This window comes from Phyllostomus discolor, chromosome 6 (genome assembly GCF_004126475.2).
Source record: "Phyllostomus discolor isolate MPI-MPIP mPhyDis1 chromosome 6, mPhyDis1.pri.v3, whole genome shotgun sequence".
NCBI classification, from domain to species: Eukaryota; Metazoa; Chordata; class Mammalia; order Chiroptera; family Phyllostomidae; genus Phyllostomus; species Phyllostomus discolor.
The window spans coordinates 42,524,757-42,549,706 of record NC_040908.2 but is presented as its reverse complement, the minus strand read 5'-3'; the positions used below and the strand labels follow the sequence as shown (position 1 = coordinate 42,549,706).

Genomic DNA, 24,950 nt, shown 5'->3' with positions numbered 1-24,950 from the left:
GTGTGGTTGTTACAATAAAACTTTACTTAAAATTATTTTTTTAAAGAACATGTATTTTATAATTGTAAATTATTTAACTGAAATACATTTTTCACATAAGGGAACAAAAGTACTACTAAACAGGAATTGTATTTTAAGATTTTCCCATTAGGAAAAAATTGAGGGACTACATTGGTTTATGCTACCATAGATGGTACATTAACGAACATGTGCAATTATGTCCCAGTAAAATTTACAAACACAGGCAGTGGGGTAACTTTGAGGCAGTAGTTTGCCAAAAACTTCTCTAAACAGTTGTTTTTAAATCAGTATTAGATTATCTAAGATTACAAGCACATAAGAGATAAACTATCTACACACAATTATTCTATTCTATCAAGTCTTTTCTATCTGTAGTGAAAAGTACTGCTAGCAGCAGAGGTCAAAATTGCTGACACAAAAGGAAAGAATGGTCAGCACGTTAATAAAACTTACGCTTAAGAAAATCAGTTCAGCCCTGGCTGGTGTGGCTCATTGGACTGAGTGCCAGCTTGCAAACCAAAGTGTCACTAGTTCAATTCCCAGTCAAGGCGTATACCTGGGTTGTGGGTCAGGTCCCCAGACCTGATGTTTCTCTCCCTTTCTTCCTCCCTCCTGTCCCCTCTCTCTAAAAATAAAATTTTTAAACCTTAAAAAAATAGAAAATCACTCCATTTTTTAAGTATAGCTGGTATACAATATTAGTTTCCCGTGCATAATATAGTAATTTAACATTCATATATCTTATAATAATCACCATACTAATTCTAGTAATCATCTGTCACAATTGCAATATTATGAACTATATTTCCCTTCAAAATTTTTTTTTAATTTCACTTATTTATTTTTAGAGAAAGGGGAAGGGAGGGAAAAAAAGAGGGAGAGAAACATCAATGTGTGGTTCTCACATACCCCACACTGAGGATCTGGCCCGCAACCCAGGTTATGTGCCCTGACTGGGAATAAAACCAGCAAACCCTTGGTCTGCAGACCCACACTCAATCCACTGATCCATACCAGCCAAGGCTTCCTTCAAGTTTTTCATATATCCATCCATGCCCCTTCCCTGTGACAACCATTTGTTTGATCTGTTTATGAGTCTGTTCTTGTTTTAGATTTCACATATAAGTAAAATCATACAGTATTTGTCTTTCTCCACTTAACTTATTTTACTTAGCATAATACCCTCTAGATCAATCCTATCTACATACAATTGAGTGTTGTCTCAAATTACAAGGTTTCATCCTTTTTATTGCTGTGTAACATTCCATTTTATATACACCACAGCTTCTTTATCAATGCATCTATGAATGAGCACCTAGGTTGCTTTCATATCTTGGCTATTGTAAATAATGTTGCAATGAACATAGGAATGCATCTTTTTCAATTGGTGTTTTGGGGTTTGTTTGTTTTTGGTTTTTGTTGTTTGTTTGTTTGTTTTCAGATAAATACCCAGCAGTGAAATCAATGGGTTGCATGGCAGATCTATTTTTAGGTTTTTGGGACTCTCCATACTATTTTCCAGTGGCCACACCAATCTACAGTCCCATCGACAGTGTCCAAGTGTTTCCTTTGCTCCACATCCTCACCAACAAATGTTATTTGTTGACTTTTTGATAACAGCCATTCTGACTAGAGTGAGGTGATATCTCATTATGGTTTTGATTTGCATTTCCCTGATTAGTGACATTGAGTATTTTTTTTTTTTATGTCTTCCTTGGAGAAATGTCTCTTCATGTCATCTGCTCACTTTTTAATCAGATTATTTTTTGTTACTGAGTTGTCTGAGTTTCTTACATTCTGAATATCAACTGCTTATCAGATATATCATTTGCAAATATATTCTCCAAAAAGATATTACTCAGATTCATGTCAAATAGTTTATCATCTACATTTTCTTCTAGGAGTTTTATGATTTCAGGCCTTGCATCTAAGTCTTTAATCCATTTTGAGTTTTTGTATATGATGTACTAGAATGATCCAGTTTCATTTCTTTGCACGTATCTGTCCAATTTTCCCAACACACCTTGTTAAAGAGACTGTCATTTTTCTCTTTTGTATATTCTTGCCTCCTCTGTAACAGATTAATTGACCATATAAGTGAATTATATTCTCTTTTCTATTTCTGGGCTCTTTATTCTGTTCAGTTGATCTATGTGACTCTTTTTGGGCCAGTACCATACTGTCTTGATTATTATAGCTTTGTATTACAGTCTGAAATCAGCAAGGGTGACACATAAAACTTTGTTCTTCTTTCCCAATAGTCTTTTGGCTATTTGTGGTCTTTTGGGATTCCATATAAATTTTAGGATTGTTTGTTCTAGTTCTGAGAACAATGTCACTGGTATTTTGATAGGGATTGGAGTGAACCTGTAGACTGCTTTGGGTAGTGTGGTCATTTTAACAATATTGATCCTTCCATTTCATGAACATGGTATATCCTTCCATTTATTTGTGTCCTTTTCAATTTATTTCTTCAGTGTCTTTAATTTTTTAATTGATTTTAGAGTGGGGGAGAAGAGGAAGGGAGGGAGAGGGAGAGAGAGAGGGAGGGGGGGGAGAGGGAGAGAGAGAGAGAAAGAGAGAGAGACCAATTTGTTGTGCCACCTACTCATGAATTTATATGTGCTCTGACCAAGGCTCAAATCCACAACCTTGACATATCGGAATAATGCTCTAACCAACTGAGCTATCAAGACAGGACAATTTCTTCAGTGTCTCAGTGTTTTCAGAGTACAAGTCTTTCACCACATTTGTTAAATTTATTTCTAAGTATTTTATTATTTTTGATACAGTTATAAATGGTATTATTTTCTTATTGTGGCTAGGATTTCCAATACCACATTACATAATAGTCATAAGAGTGGGCATCCTTTTCTTGTTCCTCATCTCAAATGAAACTCTTTCACCTTTTCACCATTGGGTATGAAGTTAGCTGTGGGCTTGTCATAAGACAGCATTTATCAAGTTGAGTTAAATTCCTCTGTACTCACTTTGTAGAGTTTTTATTATGAATTGATGTTTAATTTTGTCAAATGCTTTTTCTGTATTTCTTATATCTAAGATAATCATGATTTTTGTCCTTGGTTTTACTGATGTTACTAATCACATTATTTTGCAGATGTTGAACCAGCCTTGCATCACTGGTATAAATCCCACTTGACCATGGTACATAATCCTAATAATGTATTGTTAAATAAGGTTTGCTAGTATTTTGTTGAGAATTTTTACATCTATGTTCATCAGAGATACTGGTTTATAATTTTCTTTTTTTGTAGTGTCTTTGGTTTGGGTGTCAGAGTAATGCTGGCCTTATAGAATAAGTTTAGAAGCATTCCTTTCTCTTCAATATTTTAAAACAGTTTAAGGACAGGTACTAATTCTTCATTAAATCTTTGGTAGAACTCACCTGTTAAGCCATCTGGGCTTTTGTTTGTTGGGAGTTTACTGACTACAACTTCAATTTCATTGCTAGTCATTGGTTTGTTCAGATTGTGTTTCTTCCTGGTTTAGTCCTGGAAGGTTATGTTTCTAGAAATTTGTCCATTTCTTGCAGATTGTCCAATTTATTGGCATATAACTGTTCCTAGTATTCTTTAATGGTCCTTTGTATTTCTGTAGTGTTGGTTGTAATCTTTCCTTTTTCATTCCTGATTTTACTTATTTGGGCTCTCTCTTATTTTTTCATGATGAATCTTGCTACATTAGGGGTTTCAATTTTTTAACCCTTTCAAAGAACTAGCTCTTAGTTTCATTGATCATTGTATTATTTTTCTAGTGTCTATTTTGTTTATTTCTGCCCTGATCTTTATTTCTTTTCTTCTATTTATTTTGAGTTTTGTGTTCTCCTTTTTCTAGTTCATTTAGGTATAAAGTTAGGTTGTTTATTTGGGATTATTCCTATTTCTTGAGGTAGGCCTGCACATCTATGAATCTTCCCCTTATAACTGCTTTTGCTGCATCCTATAAATTTTTGAAAGTTGTGTTTTCATTTTCATTATTCTTAAGGAAGTAATCTGTTGTTTAATCTCCATGTATTTGTGTGTTTCTCCAGTTTTCATGTTGATAATTTCTAGTTTAATGCCATTATGGCCAAAAACTATACATGATATAATTTCAATCTTCTTGACTTACTGGTTTGTTTTGTGGCCTAATATGTGGTCTATCCTGGAAAATGTCCCATGTCCACTTACCAAAAATGCAAAATCTGCTGTTTTGGGGAAAAATGTTCTGTAAGTGTCTAATAAGTCAATCTGGTCTAATTTGGCATTTAAGGCCATTATTTCCTTACTAATTTCTGTCTGGATGATCTATCTATCCATTGAGGTAAGTGGAATATTAACGTCCACAACTATTGTTGTATTGCTATTAATTTCTGCCTTTACATCCATTAATATTTGCTTTATGTACCTGGGTGCTCCTATGTTGGGTGCATATTTACAATTGTTATATCCCTTTCTTGGATTGACCTCTAAATCATTACATAATATCTTTAGTTCTTTTTACATTCTTTGTTTTAAAGTCTATTTTGTCTGATATGAGCACTGCTACCAGAGCTTCGTTATTGTTTCTATTCGCATGGAGTCTCTTTTCCATCCCTTCACTTTGTCTGTGTGACTTTCAATCTACAGTGACTCTCCTGCAGGCAGCATATAGATGAGTCTTGTTTTTTCCCCATTCTGAAAATGAGTCTTGTTAATTTTCCCCATACCTTACACCTTTTGATTGGAGCATTTAGCCCATTTACATTTAAAGTAATTATTATAGGTATGTGCTTTTTTGCCATTTTGTTGTTTTCAGGGTTTTTTTTTTCTCTTCTCTGTTCCTTTCTCTTCTCTTGATCTCTTTTCCCTTTATTTGCTGACTTTTTCCTTAGCTTTTTAATTGGGTTCCTTTCTCTTTGTTTTTTGTAGGTTTTGATTTATGGTTACCATGAGGCTCATACATATCCATATATTTCTGTGAAAGGCTCTCAAATGTGATTTGTTTCCATTCTTGCTGACTTCATTATTATCTCTTTACTCTTAACTTTTGCCATTTTACTTACAGTATGTCTTGGTGTGGGCCTCTTTGGATTTATCTTGTTCAGTACTCTCTATACTTCCTGTACCAGAATGCCTGTTTCATCCCACAGATTAGGAAAATTTTCTACCATTATTTCCTCAAATATACCTTCTACCCCTTTCTTCTCCTTTTGGAATCCTATATTGTGAGTGTTAGAGCACTTTACATTATACCAGAGGTCCCTTATACCATCCTTATTTTTAAAATTCTTTTTTCTCATTTTGTTGTTCAGATTAGGTGATTTCTACAATTCTGTCTTCCAGGTTGCTACCACTTAACTAATCTATTGTCAATTCCTTCTAATGTATTCTTCACTTTAGCTAATGTAGTTTTCATCTATGATTGGTTCTTTGCTAATTTTTCTTTTTTTTTAAATAAAGAATGACTCTTTAAAAAGATTTTACTTATTTTTAGAGAGGGAAGGGAGGGAGATAGAGAGAGAGAAACATCAATGCGCGGTTGCTGGGGGTCATGGCCTGCAACCCAGGCATGTACCCTGACTGGGAATTGAATCTGCAACATTCATTTTTCATTTCTTGAAGTGCTCTCAGAGATCCTCCATCCTACTCTCAAGTCTGTTGAGGATCCTTATGAATGTTTCTTTGAATTATTTATCAGGTAAATTACTCGTCTCCATTTTATTAGTTTTTTTCTCTGGATATTTTCTTGTTCCTTCATTGGCGCCTACTCTTCTGTCTCCCTATTTTGTCTGACTGTCTGTGTTTGTCCTAAGACTTGGATGAAATAACTATCTCTTCCAATTTTGAAAAAGTTGCCTCTGTGTAGACTGTGTCAGATGGTTTGGGCAGGCCAGTTATAGTTAGGATAGGTACCTGTGGTGCCTGATACATTGCCAAGTCAAAGAAGTGGGTTCTGGGTAGGGGAACCTGATCTGTGTGTGTTTCCTTGCTCTTCTGATCTGGGAAGGACTGCCCAGTGTAGGGACAGGTTCCTAGAGTGTACATGGTGTGTCCTGTTGGTTTAGTTGTCCCCTGACCCAGGTCTGGCAGGACTGCTCTGTACATATGCCTGACAATGCCTTCCTAGCTCCAAACTTTTTCCAGATGGGCAGCCCTGTGTGCACATACTGCTGCACTTTGATAGCTCAGTACCCTCTCTAGGCAAGGCAGCCCCACATGTGTGCACAGCAGTGCCCCACTGTCTCTGCCCTTTCTCCAGATGGACAACCCTGCCTTCAGGTACTACAGTGTTTTGCAATCACCACACTAACTCCAGGTGAGAGAGCCTCAGATGCATGTGTAGCCCAGTTCATGCACTTAGCAGCACACTGCCATAGCTGCTGAATCAATACATTGGTGGAGGGGCCTCTTGTATGCCTGCTACAGTACCCTCCTGTTCCTGCTGGATCTAGCTCTGGAAGGGGTGGCTGAGGACATGCTACAGCGGCCTTGCAGGTTGTCCAGAGAACCTGGATGGATCTTCTACCTACTATCTATGTGTTGGGAAACATAAATAGTGGTGTTCCTGGATAGTTCCCTCAGCTCTCGAGAACTCTCACAGTTCCCTAACCTTCTCAATGTGGTCTCTCTCTCAGAAGTTGTTCAAGTGGTTCTCAGTTGTTTCAGAAGAAACTGCTATAAATGTAGATGTACATTCAGTGTGTTCCTGGGAGGGGGCAAGTTCAGCATCCTCCTATGCCACCATCTTGGTCCCTCCTCTAGACAAATACTTCTTTTAAATCAACCATTCAACAAACATTAGATCAAGACACATAGTCCCCTGGCCTTAAAGACTAGTATGAAGACAATACAGGCATATAAGCAACTAATACTAATTAGGCCAGCTAAGCACCACATGATGGCAGAAATAACCACTAACATCTGCTAAATGCTTTAGAGTTTATGTTTCTTAATAAGGCCTTATAACAACCCTAAGAAGGAACCCTGGCTGGTGTGGCTCAGTGGATTGAGTGCTAGCCTGTGAACCGAAGGGTTGCTGGTTCAATTCCCAGTCTAAGGCACATGCCTGGATTGCAGACCAGGTCCCCAGTGAGGAGCACATGAAAGGCAACCGCATATTGATGTTTCTCTCCCTCTCTTTTCCCTCCCATCCCTTCTCTAAAAATAAATAAATAAAATCTTTAAAAAAAAAACCCTGAGAAGGAAATAAAGCACCTGGTATTATTCTCATTTTACACAAAGCTTATAAGCAGTAGAGCTAAGATTTAAACATCAGATACTACTGCACTTCTTCAGTGTAGCTTTCTGTTAGGGGCTGATGATAGAGGTAGAGGCATTTTACAGGTAAAGAGACCACAGCATTCCAAAGAAACAACAGACATAGAAGTCTACAAATATAATGTGTGAGGAAGAACTGCTGGGTTGATTCACATAAGGCAGGCAGAGGAAATATGGCTATTTGGGTTGAAAGCATGGGGAGAGCTTTAAGCAGCTGACTTGGTGTCTGTTCATTACCCTACAGACAATAAGAAATCAGATGGCTTAGGTGAGAGTAGGGAGAAAAGAACATAAATGAAGCCTTACTGTGCACTTGATACTTTTCCAAAGAACTGCCTCATAGCCAGGGATATTAAGTTATGAGGTAGTATTTAAAGGGAGATTAGACTTTTATAAGTCTTCTGCAGAAATGGAAAGGTCTAAAACAGGGGAAAATGGTAGAAAGCTATCTCTGCAGTTTCAGCATGAGGAAACAATGAATGCAATGCAATATTCCTATGTCTGAATGATGACTTTTACAGGTCCCCTAGACCACAGGTGGCAAACATAAAGCTCACAGGCTGAATCCGTCCCTCCACCTTGTTTTATCTGGCTCAGCACCTTGTTTCTACCAGGCGAAAGTGCCAAGCTCCTTACCCCTAGTTAAAGAGTAGTTACATTTATACAGTCCTAAAATTACATTCAGCCCTTGAAGGCAACCATGAGGTTTATGTGGACCCCAGTGAAAATGAGCTTGACACCCTTGCCCTAGACTACACACCCAAAATTAAAACAACGTCCTAAATTGCCTTAAATTTTCCTACATATTATCTAAAACTTACCGAATCTTCTGGAGGTCTCTGGATTTTTCCCCAATCCACAGAAGGTCCCTTTTCTTGCAAAAATCTATGAAATAGCTTGCGAAATCCATCAAGGTCTTTTTTAGTGTGCTATGAAAACAAAAATTGTTGTTACAACTAGCAGAATGCTTAATATTTAATAAAACCAGATAGATATTATACACTTAAAATATGTTTCAATGAAATTCTTATACTATTAAAACATGGAGTCTTTTTTATATCCCAACTTAAAACTAAAGAGGAAGGAAGATCTAATAGGAACCACACTTAAAGAAATACAAGCAAATAATCCTCCTCATCTCCTACCACTATCATATAATCTGAATACCATTTGGTCCATGGGAATTCCAAATGGTTCTCTATATTTATTCACCAATATCTTTCTCTGTTTCTTTTATGTGTAAATTAATCTTCACCAAAAGAACAAAAAGTAACAAAACACAACTAACCTCACAACTAATTTGTTAAGTGCAAATTGAAATTTGAAAATGAAAAGGGTAATCTATTGATTTATAAACAGAAAAGTAAACACATTGCCTAGTGTGGCACATCTATTATACAATAGCTGGTAAGTAGCACAGTTCTATTAGAATTGGCTATTTAGAAAAGGTATGCAAGATATATGGTTTATAAACTAACTTTTCACAATTCTAACTGAACACTAATATCCATTTCTCCACCCAATGATACCGAAACATAGAATAAATGAAGTGTAATTTTGTTCTGATTGTCCTAGACTTTAGAAACTTCCTAGAAGTAAAAAAGAAAAAGACAATGGTTTTACAATGGCAAAATGTTGAAAATCCTTAATTGTTAAGCAATCCTAATTTTTTTATGTTCTCATTACATCTTGTGCTTATTTTAAACTGGATGATCAGCAATAGCAATAGCAATTTAGCATGCAGAGAATGAAAACAAAAAACACTGTAGAGTCCTTACTTCAAACTCATGTGATGGTGCTGTAATGAGTATTTTTTCTAGTTCCTTCTTCACAGACAATTCTAGCTCTTGTCGAATGACCTCTTGAAACTGAGAAGCACCATCTTGAGACATTGCTTTGCTAAGATCTTAAAACAAAAATATAAAACCATCAACTGAAAATCAGATATCATCCAAACAGCTGACAAGCTATAACTGATTTCTTTCTGATGTTCCAGCAAATGAAGAGTTCAACTCTATAGTCCCATCATCCTCACATAGAATTTCAGTAATGTTAATTAGTTGGGACTATATAATCACATGTGCTCAAATTTGACTATTAGGTACATCTTTATGTTTTAATAAACATATCTCAAACACTAAACACTTTTGGGAAGATGAGGCAGGTAGAAGTAAAAGGATTAATCTTCATTTGAGTACATAATTCCATTTCTACTAACGTTTCCCTCCTAGCCATCAAAGCTGGAAAAATATCAAAACAATTGGAATAATGTTAATAAGGATATGTTTTATGGAACATGCCCTTATGGAACTGCTGCATCATAACTGAAGGGATCTAGCAATTATGCAGAAGCAAAAGATTTCTCCCTCCTCCAGGCCAGATGAAAACTTTAAGAAATCCTTTCCATTTTAGAAGGACAGCCACTCTAGTTTCATATTTCTTACTAGAATAATCCCTTGAGAAATAGATAATGGCAATTCCAAGATGTCTCTACTTCCCTGGCATCAAAATTTTCACTTTAAAAGGAGAACAACACAGGACTAATTCCCCACTCTGGTCCTTAATTTCAGCCAAGACATTTCTGTACTTATTTTTGTCAGACAAGACTATCAGGGCTTTTGGCATAGCTGGGCATCTCTGTGACAGATGGATCTTACTAAAGGTGACAGAAATGGCTTTTAGATGAAAACAAAAATAGAAAATCACACAAAAAAGAGAACATCCCAGGCCCAAGTTCCTTGGGAGAAAAATGCCAACACAGATGTTTTACACTTAGCTATCTAGATCGTAATTACCCTATTTCTTATAAAAGAAGGGGCAATAATATTATTGTTCACCTTCTTTATCCTCAATACCTACTTAATTCAATCCTACTTTATAAATGTATTTGTGAAGCTTATGTTCAAACATTTTCTTTGATAACTAATTAGTTCTACAAATATTGTTAATTCAGCAGAATCGTATTTCACATACATACCATAAATTATTTCACTTGTTATAGGGACAGAAAGGAACATTTATACAGACAGAATTAAAGCCAACATAATAGATATTTTCAAGATACTTCTAAGAGCAGAAATTAGTATATTATGTTAACTCCTACGGCAATTTATTTAATATAGACAGCCTCTCCCTCTCCCAAATATATAAAAATGTTAACAAATGAGATATTAACATAGCTCTCCAAAAATATACACTTTTCATATTAAAATCCAAGGGAGAAAAAAAGGGTATTTGGTGAGAGCACACAATCTAATCTTAAAATAACCATTTTCTAACTGTGACCTTTTTATAGGAATAAACCACCATGCAACTAAGTTTATGGACTCCAGCAAAACTACCAAAGTGATTAAAACTGTGGTTCATAAATAAGGTCTTTGTGAGAAAAAAAAAAAACCACCATAAACACGTGTATTCCATAAATAACCTAAAGATAGGTTTCAACTAGTAAGTAGCAATTGTAATCTGTAAAAATTGGTGATAATGGATAAGCATGTTTGCATAACTACGACAGATAACTAATAACCTCTTCCAGAACATTTTGAACTAGAGTTAATGTGACATCACCCACACACGTTCATCCCTTGGCAAACTTAGCTGTAATTTAAAATCTGTCACAGGTTAAGTCCTCTACTCAGCACCCCACATATACCTGTGAGGTCCCTTCCCCAATCTTTAAGCCAAATCCCATATTAATGTTTAGAAAATAATCTGGAAGCAAAATCTATAAATATAAAACCTCTAAATTAAAGAACACATGAATTACCATGGCTGGGTAGCTCGGTATTGTCCCAATACACCAACCGTATGGGCACTTATGAGAATCAACCAATGAATGCATAAATAAGTTAAACAACAAATCAATGTCTCTTTCTCTAAAAATCAATTAAAAAAAATAAAAAAACAAATAAATTGTTTGTGTCACACTGATTAAAATAGATCAAGATATTACTATATAATGATTTTTTAAATAAAAGGTTTTTTAGTTTTTTAGACTCAAAGACATCTACAAACCCTGGCTGGTGTAGCTCAGTGGGTTGAGTGCGGTCTGTGAACCAAAGCATCGCAGGTTCGAGTCTTAGTCAGGGCACAAGCCTGGGTTGTGGGCCAGGTCCCCAGTGGGGGCCACATGAGAAGCAACCACACACTGATGTTTCTCTCTCTCTCTCTCTCTCTCTCTCTCTCTCTCCCTCCCTGCCTGTCCAAAAAAAAAAAAAAAAAAAAAAAAGATATCTACAGACTTGCTTCTTTGTTGTTCAAGTTGGATCCTGAAGGCCAGCATTCACAGTCACATTTCTAAAAAATATAGTGATGAAAACATTTCACTTACTTATATTCTGGGCAAATGCCAAAATGAGATAAAACTAAATGTAACTGCTAAATTTAAAAATAACTCTAGTAGCCGTCTGAGATTTGTCTACATAAGAACAGTCCAAAAAAAACCAAAACTGCCCACCAAATTTTAAAAACTCTCTGCAGAACAAGAGCCTACCAACAACATACATGACTTAAGGTTAAAAGGCACAGAAATTGTGTCACTACCCTACCAAGCAAAGCTAAGAAGGCTGGCTGACAGGCTCACATTTAATATTACATGTGATCTCTACTAGCTGTAGCAGGTTCAGCCTTCAAACACTGATTCCAAGAAGGAGAACACAGATTCGAATGTGAGTTTTGACAAATAGCCCTAACCTTTATTCTTCCCGTTTGTTTGACATAGCACCAAATGCAGAAAAACAATTTGTATTCCTTCTACCCCCTCCACAAATATGAACAGCTTACACAACAAAAGAAAATTACAACACGCCTATCACTTCTACTCTATTCCACAGCTGTTTCCCTCTCCTTTCCCTGAGGAAAGTGCAACTGTGAAGTTCTGTTTTTAAGTGATTAGAGGCTAAGGAAGGGCTTTTAAGGAATAAAGAATATTCAAAAATAAAGAATAGTGTACTTAATCAAGAAGAGTGTCTATCTTGCACAGACCAGGAGGCACAGAGCTAGAAACAATTTCCCTTTGTAGTGAACTCCTTATTCATCCTGATTTTTTAAAGAGAGGTCTGGAATTTCTGGGTAGGAAAAGAAGTACAGATATTAGAAGCTTTCTTGGGCTTTTAGCATTCTCAGGTTACACTTCCAGGAATGACAGCTGACTTTCTAATGGAAGGTCAATTAAAGTATCCCCTGAATAATGCAAGATTTCTAACCTAAAATGTTCTTTTCCTCATTTCTTAGCAATAAAGAATTGATTCTCTTTGATTTTAGACAGAGAGTGGAATAGGAATCACCCATTTCATTAACTCAGTCATAAATCAAAACATTTTTATAGATGAGAGGGAGCATTTAATCTACCCTCAGTTTTACAGATAGGAAAACAAAGTTGAATAGTTTAAGTGACTTATCCAAGGTCACAGTACAGGCCTTAAGGAATTCAGAATCAGAGCCAGTTTATGCTGAGGTCCAGTACTACACAATGAGGTGAAACTATCTTGGGCATTTTTTTTTCCTAGTCTAGCTCTTTAATCATGGCACAAAAATCCCTAAATAACTCCAAAAGCATTTCTATCAGAATGTCTTCTTATACTCAATGGAATAAAAAGGAAACTCCCTACCATATAAAACTGGGTTTACGACAATTGTCTTGGTTGACTTAATTACAACTTAGTCAATTTGGGACCGAACAAGCAGTAACTTATTTTTACAAATTTTCTCCCACCTCAATTTCCTAATTCTTCCTTGTTCTTAAGAACTAAAATTTCCACATTGTGGACTTTCCTCTATTCAACTGGGGCCAACAAAAATTTAAAAAAAAAGGAGGAGGAGAAAAAGCAATAAATCAAGAGGTAGGAGACAATCTAACAAGTGATTGTTTTTATTTCTTAATTTAGGTATTTCATTTCATCCATTTCAGCAGCTAAGAAGTGTACATACTACCCTTCCCTAACATCGTGATACTGGCACAAACAAAACAACTTCACATTCTTAAGCAGAAAGATAGCTTCACAAAGCAAAGGTGATGGAAAGGCTGAAAAAAGAATACCAAGAGCAACAAAGGTGTGTAGCTCTCTCCAGGCCATGTCCCACCATTCATTATTTCTGAAGAATCCCAACCTTCCTTGGAAACCCACACTAAGATGTACTCAAAATCAGAGAATTGGAGAGCTTGCTTTATCTTAAACCAGGAAACGGTTTAAAAACTCCAAGAATATAGTAGCGACTGTAAATAATAATGAATAAAGTTAAAGACATATACTGACTAGATTTATGGCCAATTAAAGCTGAACATCCTCTTCTGTGGTTATACTACAGTCCTTTAAACTCAGTTATTTGTTAATTTTCCTCCTAGAAAAGCTTTTCTTATTTGGATTCCATTACCCAATATCATCCCACATCATCTTCTACATCTCTGTCTAGGCCTCAATTTCCATTCTTTTTCTACTCCCTGAGTTTCCTAAGATGCTGTCTGTCCTCACACCATTTCCCCCTCAATTATTCCTTTACCAATCTCCTTACTAATAACTCATAAATATGTGACTCTCATCCTGATCTTTTTTTTCCCATGAGCTATAGGCTCACATTCCCTATAGTATTCTAGACCTTTTGCACCTGGATACTCAACTGGGTACCTCAAATTTAACATGGCCAAATCATCTAAATTCATCTCCCTGCCCTCCTCCATGGCATTAACATTCTCCCAGTCACCCCTAGATGACCTAGAAATCTCAGTTACAATTGACTCTTCCCTCCTTTCTCCTGCACATTACATCCAATCCAATATTATACTTAATTCAATTCCATTCAATGCTCTCTATTTCTACTGCTGCTACCTTACCCTCTCATTTTCACTCGTCTGGTCATAATGAAAACAGCTTTGTAACTATTCTGCCCATATGTCACTCTAATCTGGTGGTACCAAGCAGAATGGATTGGTTCCCCGTAAACTGCAACCTTAATCATATCACTTCTCTTCATCATTTGATGGGAAATACGTACAATTCCTTAGCTAGGCATGTCTTAAAAAAAGCTGAAGTACCCCTTTTGAGTAGCCAAAGCTAAAGAAGGTGCTAAAGCAGAAGGCCTAAAGGCTGCAATTTTCTCCTCTGTGACATCTCAATAGTGCTTCTGAAACTTTAATGTGCATACAAATCACCTGGAGGGCTTGTTAAAACACAGATCTCTGGGCAATCTCCCAAAGATTCTGACTCAGTGGGTCTGGAGTGAGGAGAATATGCATTTCTAATAAGTGACTGCTGCCAGTATTGCTTTGAGTAGCTCTGATATAGATTATACTCCATCTTAATATATTTGTAGTAGCCATGCACATTGTTCTTCTCCCTACTCCAATGTTTTTCTGTCATCTATTCTCTGCCCCAAGGCCATGTGCTTAAGAAATGGCACCAGGCCCAGATTTTAAAGCCTTCCCAGTGATTGTTTTAATCATGAAACATAATATGTATGATTCTGGCCAGTGAGCCAATGAGGATAGTTTGCCAAAGGACTTGGGAGAAAAGCGTTTCTCACTGAGAAAAAGAAACACATGAGAAGAAATAGTACCTTTTTCACTCCTGGACATAATGAGTATGTGTTCATCTGTCACCTCCAGTTTCTTTTGCTCTTTAGTGAGCTTAAAGACAGCTGACCCAAGAATGAGATAGATATGCTTAGGAGTGCAGAAGGAAGGAAAGACTGATGCAATCACTGTACTGAATTAACCAATGCTGGAACATCCTACTTCAAGATTCATGTGATACAAGTCCCTCATTTTTTAAGCCAACTGAGGTGGTATTTTTCTGCTCCGTGAAATTAAAATCATACCAAGTATTATAAGTTTGTTCCAAAACACACATCACAAGCGTCATTCAATGTTTTTACAGAAGAGTAGGCAAAAATGAGGAGGAAAAAATGGAAGGTAATAGCCTAGTGTAAATTCTAAAATCATGGGAATCACCCCAACCTTCAGGAAACCTAATCCCTCAGCCCACAGAGGTTCAAACCCTGTGACTTTAGCTTCTGCTATTTTGGGAGTGGCATTCCTAGTGTTCTAGGTGGTAGCTTCTGAACATTAAAAGAGGCCTTCCTTTCTATCATAACTCTTATATTAATTATGTTATTCAACTTTCCCCCCTCAACATTTACCTCAGCACCTGGTACACAGTACAAGCACCTGATAATGTGTAAATAAATGGGAGATCTTAAATTCTTATATTAGTGGCTTGAGTAGTCACTAACATATCATTTGTCAGAGTTCAGTTGTAATCTCCACCTAGAAATCTTCTAAACGAACCAAAGTTTCCCATTACATGCTCACATGGTAGATCCTTGTGCCACTCTTTTATAACATATTTTAAAAAATTCATTCAATGTCTATTTACCCAACAAATTACAATCTCTTTAAGAATAAATCATACCTATTTTGTTCACTGCTATAGTCCCACTGCCTAACTAACAGTATGAGACACAGTAAATAAGTAATGCTTATTAAATTAAAAAGCAATAGTCTATTACAATAGTTATATACTAGGTACATATGAAGAAGACAGAGTCCAGTCTCATGAAGGTAGTGCCTGATAAAGCCAAATAGAAAGTGCTTAAGAGTCATTTCTGTCATAGGGAAAGGGAGGCTAAGAAAAGTGTAGACTAGCCCTGAGTACTTGAAGTCCCTAAGGCTTCTCTAGCAGAGGCTGATTTATTAGTCAAGTATCAGAGATATGGTCAAATAAATTCCAAAATGTAGGTGATCTAGACAAAATGATCTTGAAATTTCTTTTCAATTTCTTATTATCTAATATATATTTTAGCATAATGTTTTCACTAACTTTAAATATTAAACAAATTAGGCAATTATAAATACCACTCTCTAACCAATTGTGCCACTGGAGCTCCCAAAATTGGGCAATTATATTTAGGCTTAGCTTAATTTAGGAAAAATTGCAAAAGTTATAGTCCATAGCATTCAATCACATAAGAAAAATCGATAGTTAATTTTCTATGATCAATTTTATATGATCTTTTAGTATTAAAGTCAACGTTGATTATTTTAGACCGTAAACTACAGTACAACAGTTTATATTTACATTTTTTTAGTGATTCAGCTTTACACACATAGGAATGCTTAATAAATTCCTTTTGGTAACAAAAAAATGCACCAGGCTTTTTAGAACTGTTCCAATACTCCAGCACCAAATGTGCAGAGCCCCTTGCTAACAGAGATTTTTGCTAATCATGCACTGCTTACTTTAAAAAACTTTTAACTTAGAATTTATACCTAAACCAGATTTCTCATTAGCAATTAAGAATAACTTTGTACTCATACAACAAAGTAGCTCTTAAAATCTAGAATACAAAAACAAAAAATATCACTTTTGAAAACAGAACATTCAGAAGAGATATACCAACTAGTTACCACCTGGCATCAAATTTAATGGATGATAAGAAAGGTGGCATGCCAAGGAGCCTATCGCACTCATTTGCTGAGAGGAGGGAAAAAGGATACAACATAAAATCACCACCAAGGACCAAAACTTATTTGGCAGGCCTGCTCTATAATTTTATATATGTGCACTGAGATTAAACTTTTAAGCTCAGAAAGGCTTTAAGGTCAGTGAATGAGTCCAATTCCCTTATCTTAAAGATGAAATGGGGCAGGGCAAGGCAGGATGCTGACTTGCTTAAGGATACAGTGGCAGTGCTAACCTGGAATCCAAACCCTGCTGCCCTGCGCCCTGCTTTTCTTACTGGAGGAAGGTCTCCCCTTTCTTTGTTACAGCTGTATCTCACCAAATCTGAATAAAAATTGGCAAAAATTCACTATGTCTATTATGTGATGTTATTATGTGAGGTTAAAACTATGTATCAGAATAAGCATTCTCTTATGCTCTTCAGCTTTTCCTTCTATATAGTTTATTTTCTGGGCAATGAAAAATCGAAGCAAGCTTTTATGTACTCTATAAATATTTTATCACCAACGATAAGCATTTTACCATTTGGCTTCCACTGAACCCAAAACAGTGCACAGAATTGTGTTATTCTGTTTTCCTGCATTCACTGGAAATTTTAAAATTCTAGGCAAGGTTATAACATAAAGAAAACATCATCCTTTGCCAGAGCAGCAACCAAAGAAAAACACAAATGCTAATCACCTTGTCTGCAAGTCTCCAGAGTCAAAGAGCAAGTGGTGCTATTGTTAAAGGAGTGTCCCCTACAATGGTATTTTTTACAATTTGTTGACTAATAATTAAAAAGTAGATTAAATATGACTATTTTATGTACATGAATACAATATTTTTTAAGCCATAAGTGAAATCACAGAGAAACAGGGAACTCTTTTGATTTATATACAAAAAAATTAATGAATATCTAAAAGTGTTTGGGAAAATAAAATATTTTGTTGTTTATGTAAGTTAACTGAGACAACAAGCCAGTTTCTCCATGGTTCTCAAAAACAATCCTTAATTATCAAAATGGTTTGGGGGCACAATCAATTTCATTTGGCAATGGGTGAGAAAAATAAACAATGGAACTGTTGGCAGAGGCAGAATTTGAGCCCTAGACAATTACTGTTCAACAAACTAAAGGAGATGCCTGCATTACCAATCAACAGAACTAGGAAACAGCCTTCAAATGAAGTATTATCTCCTTTTTCTCACATAAGCCCAATCAAAACCCACAAAGTTTAATTCTCTTTCAGTAGCTTAGCAAGCCAACTTTCAAAGAATTTAATAAGCTATTAATAAAAAATGCACGCCTGGCAGAGTTTCAGAGGTCTCAGTCAACTAACAGTCATTGTGCCTGAACAATCCACTAAAATACCCAAGATGTCCACAATTCAAACACTATCATACCAAGTTTAACTATATTTAAGAAAAGAAACTGTAAGCTGTGTCAAAATGACACCAGTCCTTAGAAAAACTCCAGCTTCTAAAGAGATCCTAAGCACTTAAAAAGGTAGTAAGTGAACTAACTACCTCATTCACTAAAGCCCTCAGAGGATCTCCCCAACAATTTTATTCTAATATCGCTGAAATTTTCTCCACTGGCATAAATATTAACTATCATAAGAAACAGCATTATGAAAAGTAAGCACAGTCAACTCTTAATCATTTTTACAGACAATCCAGAATTGGTTTGACTTTCAAATATCTGTTCATATTAACTTTTCAATGATGAACATATCTGACTTTCTGGGAACTCCTGCACTTCCACAAAAAGTACCAAATACAACTTGGTGGAAACTAGAAAACTACAGTATATTATCCTTTTGCCTAGGACATTTCCATTATTAGACCAACTAATGTTCTTCACATAAAATTAAGTATCCTATTATTTTAATTAAAACTACAATTGTCTATGAAGAAAAAAATAACACAGAGAATGTGTAAACCCATGTTACAAGAAAACATCTATTGCCCCAAAATGAACATCTTAATTTCCTCATAAAGTTATTTTTCAATTTATCTTCACAATATTAAAATGACACTACTGAGAGTTTACCAGCTAGTATTTCTTATTTTTCTAATGTTCCTTGTCAATTTTTTTTCTTTAATTGGCTTTCACAAATGAAAATCATCCATCTTACCAGAAGAAAGACTCAGTTATCAAGAACAAAGTATAACCACAGAGATCACAAGGTCCACAGTGAAAAACAAAATTTCCATCAGCTCAACTCTTTATTTTGAGTTTAATTTTCCATTTATAACTGTGACTCTGAATTTAATTAAATCCCTCACTCTCTAGCAATATAAAGAACCCTAAGGCACATTTTTAAAAAAAATGAGGAGTGTGTCTTAGTCATTGCTTTGCCACTTCTAGTCCTGCCTCAAATCCATGCTACAATCCCTCTGGGCTAAAAGCATCCTAGGCCTCTAAATAAGCAGCAATGAGTTAAATTTGGTGTCAGGATTTGAGAAGAACCAGGTTAAGGTCCAACCTCCACAACCTGGCCCAGAATATTTTTCATCCCTGTATTCATCAGAGACCCCTCTAGTTATAATTAGCTCAACTAATCCTCCCTGGCTAGCTGCCATCTACCAAACAAGCATCAACAAAAAAAGTCATAAAAAAAGAGAATTCCAACAAATGGGAAAGTTGACAAGTCTCAAATATTTTTTAAACACAGAGATACTCAAAAGGCTTCCTTGAAATATAAGAAAGTACCTAAATTTAACAACATTAAGAGACATATTTATATAATTTAGATAAATAAAGTTCCTCTAATATTATAGTATAAGCACATAACATGGCCTTAACTGGCTAGATGACAATAGTCCTTGCACCATTTACAAGACTCCAGTCATGTAGGGAGACTACCCCAAAGCAGCCGTAACTTTTAAAAAACAAAATTCCAAATGGCACAGAATGACAAACCTGGCAAAAAGTCACAGCTACCTGGCTGGTGTAGCTCAGTGTATTGAGCACAGACCTGCAAACCAAAGCATCACCAGTTTGATGATTCCCAGTCAGGGCACATGCCTGGGTTGCAGGCCAGGTCCCTGGTGAGGGGCCCCCAAGAGACAACCACACATTGATGTTTCTCTCCCAGTCTTCCTCCCTACCTATCCCTCTCTCTAAAAAATAAAACTCTTTTAAAAAATCTTTTAAAAATCTTTTTTAAAATCTTAAAAAAAAAGTCACAGCTGCTGATTACCCCTAGTACCTCCAACTATAATAAGGAGTCCCTTCTCACTCAGCTAGTACTCACATATATTTAGAATAATTGGGGGCCCTGAAAAACCCCTTCAAGGTGAGAAAACTAGCAAATGGGTAATATCACAGGCAGGCAGGTGACCTGAGGGTAGAATACACCAAACTAGGGTATTATGTCCTAGAACCAATAAAGAAGAGTCTTCCTCTGAAAAGAAATCTTAAGTGCCTGAGGAACACAGAGTTGGGAGATGCCCAAAGAACACTGAACCTTCTTTTGGCCAAGGAATATATACTGAGAACTCTCCTATCGACATTAAACAGTTTTATTAATTGAATATTTTTACTTTAAAACTTATGGTTAAAGAACTTCAGAATGGAGATGACCAGCTTTTCTGTAAAAGCACATTGCCTAGGTTTGGGGAAAGAGATTCAAGCCAAGTATAGCAACCCCAATTTCCAGGAAATTCAGAAACACGTGTACACAACACATCTTCTGAATTTCATGTTCCCACCATAATACATACATCAGAAATACCAATATAGAAAACTGCACTTTATAAGCATTCAAAAGAAATTTTGTTGACTGGACTTAAACAAAAACTATCACCAACTGTGTATTTACATCACTGTTAAGCTTCTCCTCTATACCCCATACTTCTTTTTTTGTTGTTGCTAAATATATCAACTCCCTAGTGCTAGGGGCCTGAACACCAAACCTGAAAGAGGAAAATAAAGACCTGTCATGCCTGCCTTGTTCTGTTTATTTCTGTTGATAACATATGGTTATCTTTATGGTGGCAATGCTATCTGAAAGGTCACTGTCATTTCAAGAAAGAAAAAAAGTAAAAATCATTAGCCATCTGATATGTGACTAGTAAATTCACCCAATTCATCTCATTTCAGCTTCTCAATAACCCTGTGACATAAGTATTAATACCCAATGTTTATATAAGTAGAAACTGAGGTTCAGAAAACTTATGTATCTAAGGTCACCTCTGAGCAACAGGGTTCAGAACTAAGTCCATACCCTTTTATCTTTCTCAACATTTATGTAATCTTAACAGGTGTTATCAAAACAAAATGTAGGCTAACTTGCTAAAAAGTACATGGAAAGAGCTGAATTTCTTATTTATCATTAATGACAAATTCTCATAGAGCATTAACCACTACAAGATAATTTATTTGTCCCAAGGATATAATACAATGCCCAGAGGGAATTGGCAGTCTAGAAGAAACACATCTTTTAGATAACTAAGTTTTAATAGGCAAAGGGTATTGGAAAGGACAAGGGTTTTAGACACATCTACACACACAAGTCCTTACTAGCTGTGAATTTTGGACAAGATACTTAAAGTTTCTCAGCTGTAAGGTGATATAAAGCATCTGCTACCTCACAGGGCTCTTGTAAAGCTTAACTGAAACAACATACGAAAACAGGGGTCTAATAGTCATTCAATCTTTGCCTTATGAGTGACACAACCTATGTATCAATGAATGGAAATATCAGTAAGTACTACAACAAAGATCAAAAAATTTGATCAATTAAAAAACTTCAAAAATCAACAAAAATCCCAATCCTTACACTTGCAAACTGATCTGTAGAGAAAGCTAACTCATTGGCCAATTAGGTTTATCATTTATAACAGCAACAGAGTTCATTAATCATATAAAGGGTTTACACTTGAAGTACAAAAAAAAGTTTTTAATTCTTACCCAAGGATATGTTTATTGATTTTAGAAAGAAGGGTTTCCTGTACGTGTCCCACAAAGGAGTAAACCCCCAACCTTTCAAGGTACAGAGACAACACTGTAACCAACTAAACCACCCCGACAGAGTTTGAAGTACAAAACTTAAACAATGATAAACAGGAGGACAATCATGTCAATTTGGGGGCAGGAGCAGCAGGAAGAAATGTCATCTCTGTGCAAAACTGCAAATTTAAAAGGAAAACTACCATTTAAAGCAAAAATGTATCACAACTAAACGCAATGCTGGACTGAGTCATGGAATACTAGTCTGAATAAGTCTAGTTAGTAGTAATGTATCTATAATAATTTCTTAGTTTTGACATGTGTGCAATTGTCCTACAAATTTAAAAGTATTCCAAAATAAAAGCTTTTTTAAAAAAGTAGATGACAACAGAAAGGAATAACAACATTGACATCAACTCTCAGGTATTGCCACTTGATTTAGAATCTCCTGAAGACAGCCTTTAACAGTAAAGGCTGTGAAATCAGTAAATGCACACCACCTCTGCAAGCTATTCCAAAACACAGCTACACAGAACAGCTAGAGTTTAACAAACCTTCTTAGCTTTTAAAGAGAAGTGATTTGTCCACTTTCACCTAGCATACTGTTGCAAAATAATGGTTTTCTGGTAAATAAATTTTGTTGTTGCAAAACTAGCACATTTCTAAGTTACTTCTGCCTTGCTTTTTCTAAGGCATTTATGCAATAAGCACTTAAGAAGCATCTCTCACTACATGTAAAGTATAACATGAACTTGAAAGTCTAATGACAAGTGACATTTCTGAGCTTAGTGCTAGAGGTAGGAATGTGTCCCCTTTTTCCATAACAAGGCAGACTGTCAAATTCTCTTCGATTTTTATACATAACTCAAAGAAGAGTTAATGAAGTGATGTAAAATTTACTAGGGCATTTTTATTCCCAGGGTCAGATGAGAGCATTACCGACACTTTTTTTTAAAGTACATCTACATTTATTGAAAAGTCACATTAAGTGGTTTTGAACTTTACTAGCTGTATGATCAGCAAGATGGCTGAAGCTTTCATACTCTGGGGTTCACAAGAAAACAGTTTTTTGCATAGCAGAAGGCAAATTTTATGCTATAAACTGGTGATGAGGTTTAAGATAAGCACCAATTTCAAACGGTACAAGGTATACACACATACACACAATGTTACTGCTTAAATCAGTTGAGAGTAATTCCCTAACCCCTTTCTAATATACATGTAGAACTTAGAGGGCAATTTTCAAATTTCAAAGAAATCTTAATAATCCTTGAAGATTTTAAAGAAGGAAAAAATAAACACAGCAATGCAGCAAAGTCATTTCTCCTGCTGAAATGACCTCCAGCTTCTATGAGCTACTCTCGGTTTCGCAATAAATGAATCTGAGACTCAAACCAGGCACACAAACGGAGTAGGAGCTGAGAACAACACGCAAGCTCTCCCTAACAGTCCTGGCGAAACCCACCTGCCTTCACTCAGCCCTCCCAGTTCCCCCTTTTGTCCGCGCACACTCAGTTACCTCAACTTCGACCAGGAAAAGAAAACATTATCAGCAACCAAAATCCTGTTTTACCATCATTTACAGCCACTATCCCGGGAAACTGGAGTGCTACTAACCTGATTTCAGGGCGGCAGAACTACACCCAGCAGAGCACAGGGTTATAAGTTATTCGTATCCGAAACGCCAGTCCAGCAGTTCACGGCAGCTCAATGTCAATTTAACGAAAAAGGTTTCACAAATAGTGTCTGAAATGAACGTACCCACCAACCCTCTCAAGTGCCAGTATCCAAATTCGGCTGAAGCAACCCGGGAGATAAGAAGAAGCGTGTCTTACCTTGTACAAACCTCGACATTTTGGGTATTGATTAAAATACTCTGGTTTTTATATATGTTAATTTCTAGAGAAGTCACGCTTATCAGGTAGTGATTTCCTCCCCTTCTTTAACAACCGACGTGTTCTTTCTCCTCTTCAAATGTTCAGCTACTTAAGTATTTATTGAAAGCGATTAAAACTGCCTCAAAAAAAGAAAAAGAAAACCTCCACTTCCAAAGACAGAAACTTGGTGCGACTGTCTGCTTGTAACTCCTGGCTACACTGCGCTCCTGACACAAGCGAGGGCCAACTGGAGACTGCCAGGAAAGGTAAAATCACACGAACTTAAATTTCATCAATGAAAGAGGCGGATCTACAGCGGCTATTTCACCGCCCCTGGGTCCCCACGCCCTCCGGGGCTCGACACTGGCTGGCGCTGGCGGGCCGCATTCCAGGCTCTACCTCCCCTCTACGCAGTCCAGCCTCCTAGCCAGTTCTCCGCAAAACCGGTCCCCCACCCGAGCAGGATTCGGAGAGGCGGGAGAGGCGTGTGAGGCCGTCCCGGGGGGACGAGGAAGAAGCAACCATTTTTACCAGCCCATAAATATCCTGGGACTAGGAGGTACTAAGAATTCCCTGCGAGGGCGGGCACAGGCCTCCAGCTCCCCGCCTTCCCGTTCCAGCCGCGAAACCCTAGCCGACGCTTTTTCTTGGGATGGGAGGGGCCGAGGGCTCATCGCCCCTCCCCCGCGACACACCGGGGCCGCCCGCAAGGGGAGAACTCGCGTGCTGCCCAGAGTCTGACAGACTGGAATCCAGGAAGGCCTGATCCGCCTCGCACACCTTCCGGCCCCTCCTGCCCATCGCTCTTCCAAACCCCAAATTTGGCCTCTGGGGCCACACGGCGAGTAGAGGACAAAGGCTCTACACATCTCAGAGTGGGAAACACACTCCCCTAGGGAGTGGTGGGAAGCCCACCCCCCCTCCAAACTGCCACCAAGACCCACCTTCCTCTTCTTCCTTTAGCAGCTGGGAAATTGGGGGCGTTTCTGGTGCCCCAGGAAGAAGGCCCACAGGCTGAGTGAATGTCACCTCAGAGGCACCTTCTCTTTCCCTCCGTACCCTCACACCAGCACACCTTGAATACGCAGTTGCCGCCCGGCTGCTAAACCCCTCCGCCCAACCAGCTGCTGGCTCCGGTTACCTGAAATCCCCCCTACTTTCTTCAAAATTTCTAAATAGTTCCCCTCCCCCTTCGTTTGGAGCAGCCCCCTCGGTGCGGAATTGTTCCTGCTGCGCAGACTAACAGGAGCAGCCGCCAGTCAGGAGCCGAGGCGTACGCAGGAGCTGGCCAATGAGACTCGCGGAAGTGTCAGGGGGCAGGGCGTCTGGAGCTCTCTCGGATGCCCAGCGGAGGTAGGCGCCGAGCCAGATGTGGGGATTCCGCGCATTGGGTATGCTTTTG

At 37.3% G+C, this 24,950-nt stretch overlaps 1 protein-coding gene across 2 annotated transcripts in view; it reads right to left on the bottom strand.

Moving 5' to 3' along the window:
- The window catches only part of UGP2 (UDP-glucose pyrophosphorylase 2), a 60,248-nt gene extending 35,445 nt beyond the window's left edge, over window positions 1-24,803 (bottom strand). The window contains exons 1-3 of one of the 2 annotated variants that reach the window (XM_028514616.2): window positions 24,493-24,803; window positions 9,059-9,186; window positions 8,102-8,209 (exon numbers count right to left, since the gene is read on the bottom strand). In XM_028514616.2, coding sequence (XP_028370417.1) covers window positions 8,102-8,209; window positions 9,059-9,172 — 222 coding nt within the window. In that variant the 5' untranslated portion in view covers window positions 9,173-9,186; window positions 24,493-24,803. Of the gene's footprint in view, window positions 1-8,101; window positions 8,210-9,058; window positions 9,187-23,506; window positions 24,176-24,492 lie in introns of those variants that run through there. The other variant, XM_028514614.2, reaches the window with a different exon arrangement.
- Between the last annotated feature and the right edge of the window lie 147 nt (window positions 24,804-24,950).